At 34.8% G+C, this 7,231-nt stretch overlaps 1 protein-coding gene across 1 annotated transcript in view; it reads left to right on the plus strand.

Annotated features, from left to right (window-relative positions):
• The window catches only part of BANK1 (B cell scaffold protein with ankyrin repeats 1), a 277,972-nt gene that overhangs the window by 104,649 nt on the left and 166,092 nt on the right, over positions 1-7,231 (plus strand). Inside the window, exon 6 of the mRNA XM_012809273.2 lies at positions 5,478-5,583. Within this exon, the coding sequence (XP_012664727.2) occupies positions 5,478-5,583 (106 nt within the window). The remainder of the gene's footprint in view (positions 1-5,477; positions 5,584-7,231) is intronic.

Consider the following 7,231-nt stretch of genomic DNA (forward strand, 5'->3'; position numbering starts at 1 on the left):
CATAGCCTACTGGTGTCTTCAATTTACCAGTGTGAGTGAAGTATAGAAATCTCACCTCCTTTTACTTCCCTTCACCTAATCCCCATTTCTAATGTAAATGCCTTACATATTTCCTGCAAATACATTTAGAAGACATCAGACAGCATCACAACTTTTGCTTTAAATGTCACACATATTGTATAAACCTCAGGAGAAGAAGGAAAGCCTGTTTACCTGCAGTTTTACTTGCTGTGTTCTTTTCTAATGTTCAAATGTTCTTTCATCATAGTCTTATAACTGTATCATAGAACACTTATTTTTCCCTTATTTTAAGGCATATTTGCTGATAACAAACTCCCCTAATTTTCCTCATCCAAGGATGTTTGGATTTCCCCTTGATTTGTGAAGGATGTTTTTTTGCTGGATATAAAGTTCTGGTTGACAGTTTCTTTTCTTTTAACACCTGAAACATTTTGCCACTTCTTTGTGGCCTCCGTGGTTAGTACCGGATTCCTAACTCATTTTGAATATATGGGTAAACAGGATTCTTTGGGTTTATCCTGTTTGGGACTTGCGCTGTTCGTTGTTGTCATTTTGTTGTTGTTTTGTTTTGTTTGTTTTTCTAAAATATGTAAGTGTGTTTCTCTTGCCAAATTCAGGAAGGTTCCAGCAGTCATTTCTTCATATGCTTTTTCATCCTCACCTCCCTTTTCAGTTCTTCCTGGGACTCTGATCTCATGAATGTTCAATCTTCTGTTATAAGCTCACAGGTCCCTGTTTCTTTCAGTATATATATATTTTTTATTATGTCATATACACATAGACCCTGAATACATTTACTCAATATGTGCGGTACAATGTGTGTTTTTTTTTTATACAATTTGACTTGCTTACATCAAATTAATTAATATAGCTTTTGCCTCATTTACTTGATTATTTTGTTAAGACATTTATGTTCTACACCTGACAGATTTGACTTGTACCCTTGCAATATGCTCCATAGGTGTGGTCCTGCCGTTTACCCTCCCTCTATCAAACCTTCCCCCTCCCCTCCCTTCCCACTCCATTTCTCTCCTTCGTCCTGGCTATAGTTGTGATCTATCTTTCATAATAAAATGTGGGTAAATATAAGTTGGTTTCATAGAAGTACTGAGTACATTGGATACTTTTTCCTCCATTCTTGAGATACTTTACTCAGAAGAATATGTTCCAGATCCCTCCATGTAAACATAAAAGAGGTAAAGTCTCCATATTTTTTAAGGCTGCATAGTATTCCATGGTGTACATATACCACAGTTTATTAATTCATTCATGAGTCGATGGGCACTTGGGCTTCTTCTGTGACTTGGCTATTACAAATTGAGCTGCAGTGAATAATCTGGTGCAGTTATGTTTTTTGCAAAGTGATTTTTGGTCTTTTGGACATCAGAGAAATCAGTGTATTTTTTTCTCTGTTTTTCAGATGGAGTAATTTTTATTGTTCTGTCTTTAAGTTTATTGATTCACACCTCTGTTTTTTCCACTCTGCTGTTGAGCCTATCCATCAAGGCCTTACTTTAATTATTGCATCTTCAGTTGTAAAATTTCCATTTAGTTCCTTTCTACATTTTCTTGCTGAGGCTTTCTATTTCTTGTTTGTTTTAAGCAAGACTGTAATTGCTTGAGGAGCTGTTTTTACCATGACTATTCTAAAATCTTTCACAGCTAATCCTGACATCATTGTGTTGGCATTTATCTATTGTTTCTTTATATTCAATTTGAGACATTCATGGATTTTGGTATGAAGTGTAATTTACTATGAAAAGTTGGACATTATATTTATATTTAGGTAGATGAAAATGTAAAATTATGAGTGTGTCATTTTCCCAGAAGTGGAATTCCATAATTATGATATTTTTTTAAAACATGTATATGTTTCCCTTTATGAAGACATATGTAATCAAATTATTTATCAGAAATTAGTATAAATATATATGTAATACTTTCAGATATATAGAACATTTTCAAAAGATAGATGTACATATGTACATCTTCACCCATGTATGTATGTATATATTGTAGGTATATATTTAACTTTTAAAAAACCATACAATAGTACTGATTTTAGATTTTTAAAAATGATTTTATCATTTTTTCTATCCTTAATCTCACATAAAATTGCTCATTAACCAAAATGTTAGGAGAGTTGGCAATATAACTGAATTTTATAATATTTCATTTTAATCTTTTTAAATAAACAATTGTATCAATTTCACCAAGTATTCTTTGAGACATACAATTTATTTTAAGAAAAGAAAAATTCTAATTTATGGCATTTTCAAGCTTCAGTGCCATTGTTTAGAAACAATTGATTATTATGTCTTTAATTGATTATTGTGTCTTTAAAACATAACTAAGCATAACTACTCAAATCAGATTCTTTTTAGTTAAGCTATCTTCTAGGGAGAAATCTTTGGGGGATTATTTTTAATAGCCATTTCTATGTTTTTCGCATCTTTGTGTTCTATACCACTTATTTATATGAAAACATAATACTGGAAATATAATTATTAAATTGAAAATAGAAGTGATGTGATTTCCTAATTGTAGTAGACTAGAGTATTAAAAGATATCCAGGCCAGGCATGGTGGCTCACTCCTGTAATCCTAGTACTCTGGGAGGCCAAGATGGAGGAGGTCAAGACCAGACTTAACAAGAACGAGATCCTATCTCTACTAAAAATAGAAAAACTAGCCAGGTGTTGTGGCAGGGACCTGTACTCCCAGCTACTCTGGGAGCTGAGGCAAGAAAGACTGTTCAAGCCCAAGAAGTGAGGTTGCTGTAAGCTATGACACCATGGCACTCTCCCCAGGGTGACAAAGTGAGACTGTCTCAACAACAACAAAAATCTGTACTTTTTCTACATGATAAGCTTTTCTTTTCTGATTCTAAAACACTGCTACTTTATTTAAAAAATTCAACAGTATTATCTGTAGCGTTTCCCACATTAAAGTCTTGTGATGCTCCTGCCTGACAAATGATACTTTTCACATTCCTAGTGAAGGGCCAGTCTTTCACATTCTCATCTGCCTTAGGATTCTGGTTCTGAAAAGAATCTCAGGCGTTATCTTATATAACTTACACATGAGTGCAATAACTCTATGCCATACCAATCTCCACCCAGTAAACTTTGTATACTTTTGAAAAAAAATAGTAATTTATCTCCTCTTGTAAAAGTACCAATGACTAGGTAATAGGCTATGCATAATTGTCATGGCCATTGACACAAATATTTTTTTCATTGACACAAAATTTTAAGAAAATGTACAAACTAATATTATGATTTCATGTTTTCTTAATTCCTCTTATCAGTTTGTATAGTTAAAACATATTTTCTGCTGTTGCGGTGGCTCACACCTGTAATTCCAGCACTTTGGGAGGCTGATGTGGGTGGATGCCCTGAGCTCATGACTTCAAGACCAGCCTGAGCAAAAGCAAGACCACATCTCTAAAAAAAAAATAGCCAGGCATTTTGGCAGGCACCTGTAGTCCCTGCCAGCTACTCTAGGGGCTGAGGCAAGAGAATCACTTGAGCCTAAGAGTTAGAAGTTGCAGGGCAACACCTGTTGCTCAGTGAGTAGGGCGCCGGCCCATATACCAAGGGTGGTGGGTTCAAACTCACCCCAGCTGAACTGCAACAAAAAATAGCCAGGCATTATAGCGGGCTGAGGCAAGAGAATTGCCTAAACCCAGGAATTGGATGTTGCTGTGAGTTTTGTGTGATACCACGGCACTCTACTGAGGGAGATAAAGGGAGAAAGAGTTAGAGGTTGCAGTGAGCTATGACTGCAAGGCACTCTACCAGGTATGACAAAGTGAAATTCTGTCTCAAAAAAAAACAACACATGATTTCCTTTACTGATCTCATCAATGGCTTCATGAAAGGGGTAAAGAGTAATGATAGCTGATTTTAAATTATCACATCTTTATTTATAGAATAATGTCCACTCAGTATCAGTACTCAGCCACATAAGAAATCATAACCACACTGAAACTTACATAATTTAATTCACATAATAAATGTTTCCCTATTAAGCATTGTAGGCCTACTCATTGCTCTCGGGATGAATTGCAAACTTCTTACCAGCCTTCTAAGACACTTTTAGAGACCTTCACTTCCTTCTTATCTTTCATTCTAACCAGGCCATGCTCATGACACTTCCATGCCCACATGCAATTTGTTTCTTTAGTCTAGAATGTTTCCTGTATCATGGCAACCTCAACTCAGGCCATCACCTCCATATTGCCTTTCCTGGCCAGTTCTTCCTTGGTGGGATGGAGGCAGTTCCCTATTTCTACACTGCACCTAACCTATAGTGACTTCCTATCTTAATGCCAAGGACTCTACATTGCCACTATATAATTACACGACTAAATTTTTTGAAGGCAGAACTTGTTGTCACATTTACTCCACCCCTTCCTACCTTTTTTTTTTTTTTTTTTTTTTTTTAGTGTTGCAGAGCTAGGGGCCTCACAAAGTCTTCAGTGTTCAGCAGCTGCTGATGCATCTCAGGTTGTGTTCTGATTATGGAGCTTTAGGTTGGGAAAAGGATTTTTTAGCCCCTCTCTACACTTCTCAACAGGATTTTCAGTAAATCCAGGAGGCCTCAACCACTTTATTACTTGCTCTAGAATTCTAAAAAAATAAAGTAACAAGAATACCTTTTAATTAAATCTAGTTATTTAGTTTGTTAGTATACATTGACAATATACCTAATTGCATTTGAAAGTGATTTCAAAAGTCATAGTTAGGAGTTTTGTTCCACAATGCCTTCCTCATCCCATAGTTTTCTTGATTGACCCACCTCCTTAGCTGTAATCATCTGTGCCTTGAATGATCTGGTCCCAGTCATAGCATGACATAACACAATTATGAAAGAACGCTGGCCTTTGTAACAGGTATGTCATTGAAAGCAGACACTTGAATACTGCATGTCTCCCAAAGTGCTTAGATAAGAGAAGTAGTATAGCTATATAGTTACTCTATATCTGCAAAGGTGAAAAGGCCACAACAAATATTCTCCCTCACTTACATAAAGAAATAGTATACTTAAGACTAGCCTACTTCTACCCTTAAGTTGAAGAATAAGACACATCATTTTGTTATTTTATTTGTTAAAATACTACATATGTTTATTCAAAATCCAATATGGAAACATCTCAATGTCATCATTACTTGTTATGATGCTCTTTTAAAGTCAATATTTAAGTAAAGTTATAGTTACTCATGCAAAAGCAAAGCCTTTTATTTCTTCATCCATTCTTCTTTTACCATAATGAATGAATGGCGTTAAGGCAGGTCCCTTAACCATTTTACATTATTCTTTCAAAAAAGTTCTTAGTATTACTAAAGATTACCCACTTTTTATTGCAGCTCATATACATTGTTATATTACAGTAAGATTAATATCTACTTAAATAAGTGACCTAGTGAAAAATTTCCTTTTCACTTGAAACAGAAGGACATGGAAGAACTCGATGGTGTGCTTACAGCCATATTCAAACAGGAGATACCATATTACAAGTTCCAATCTCTTCAAACTGAAATCTGCTCTCAAAAAGAATGTAAGTGCTTTACGACTGCATAAATTATTCTTTATGCCTGTATCATATCCCATTGTATATGACTCTTAAATAAGTATAATATCCAAGAATATAGCTAGCTACAGTACTGATTAAATTATTTGGACACTTGAAAGGGTACAGTAGTACAAACTTCTGCAGGTCTATTTGGTAATTTATTCTTTATAATAGGTTATAAAAATGTGCAAAACTGCAATTAGCAAACCTACTTCCTGATTTATATTGTAAGGAAATGTTTGGGCAGGCACATTTATAACGGAGATTATTTATGATATCATTTATAATTACTAAAAAATAGAAGTAACTTAATCTTCCAAAGATTAGTAATTGTTTTTATAAATTTTGATACTTTTTAAAATGCACCACCAGAAATTAATATTATAAAAAATTTATTTGCTGGTATATATGTGTGTATATATATAATGCATATGATATATATCATATTTTGATATATACTTAATTCAACAAAAAGCAGGCTATGTAGCAGATGAATATTATTCAAGATAACTTTTTAATGAATGTTATTCAAAGGTAACTTTCCGTTTTTATTTTATTTAATCTGTATTTTCTACAATGACTATTTTTTGCATAGTAAAACGTATACAAATATCAATTAAAGAATATACAGTGTGGTCATATGTTTATGTACAATTTTAAGTTGCACATTATCTTAGATTGTACATGAACTTTATAGCCACCCTGTATAGATGCTAAGAATGAAAGATTATATTTCCAAGTATAATCACGGGTTCAGCAGTGTACTTGAGAAATTTTCTGTTCCTGCATAGTTTGTTGAAATACTGTTTAGAATTCATTTATATGCCCAGGATGTGCGAAACACCAGGGTAGAGAGGTAATGCTTAGTAAGACAGGAATGGAGCAAAGAATATGAGAAGTCTGGTGTTGACGTATTAAGGACTAACAAGCAGGGTTTTTTTCTTTTTTTAATGTAGAGTTTATGTGCTATTTAAAGCTGTTTATCATCAGCCTGGCAGGCTTCAAGGCAACAGTAAAAAAAGAATAAGAGTGTTAAGGCACAGTGATTGTGACCCCTAGGTATGTGAGATGCTGAGTAATGGTAAGCTTCCAGTACTGGGAAAACCCAACCACATGCTAGTTTTGAGTAGTGATCTTGTGAGATTAGTGAAAATGTATTGTTATTATTATATATCTTTTAACAATATGTAACTTGCTAAATTAGGTATTAGCTTAGGATAGAAAAGGAATGTGACATGAGTCCTCAAGAAAGATGCTTACAATTTGGGGAAACGAGATAATATACATGTAATAATAGAAAGAAACAATGTGAAGTGGCCATATTGCCATAAGAATTTTAGATAGAAGATACATTGTTTTTCAGGAGATGCTTCATAAAGGAGGTGAGATATTACCTAGGTCTTAAATGATGGGTACCAATGAGGATGAAGAAAAGAAAAAGGAATTATAGGCAAGAGAAAGTGCATGCAGGCTCGGCGCCTATAGCTCAACCGGCTAAGGCGCCAACCACGTACACCTAAGGTGGCGGGTTTAAATCCCCAGCCCGGACCCGCCAAACAACAATGACGGCTGCAACCAAAAAATAGCCGGGCGTTGTGTGGCGGGCGCCTGTGGTCCCAGCTACTTGGGAGGC

Source organism: Otolemur garnettii, unplaced genomic scaffold (genome assembly GCF_000181295.1).
Source record: "Otolemur garnettii isolate 467f Iridium unplaced genomic scaffold, OtoGar3 scaffold00103, whole genome shotgun sequence".
NCBI classification, from domain to species: Eukaryota; Metazoa; Chordata; class Mammalia; order Primates; family Galagidae; genus Otolemur; species Otolemur garnettii.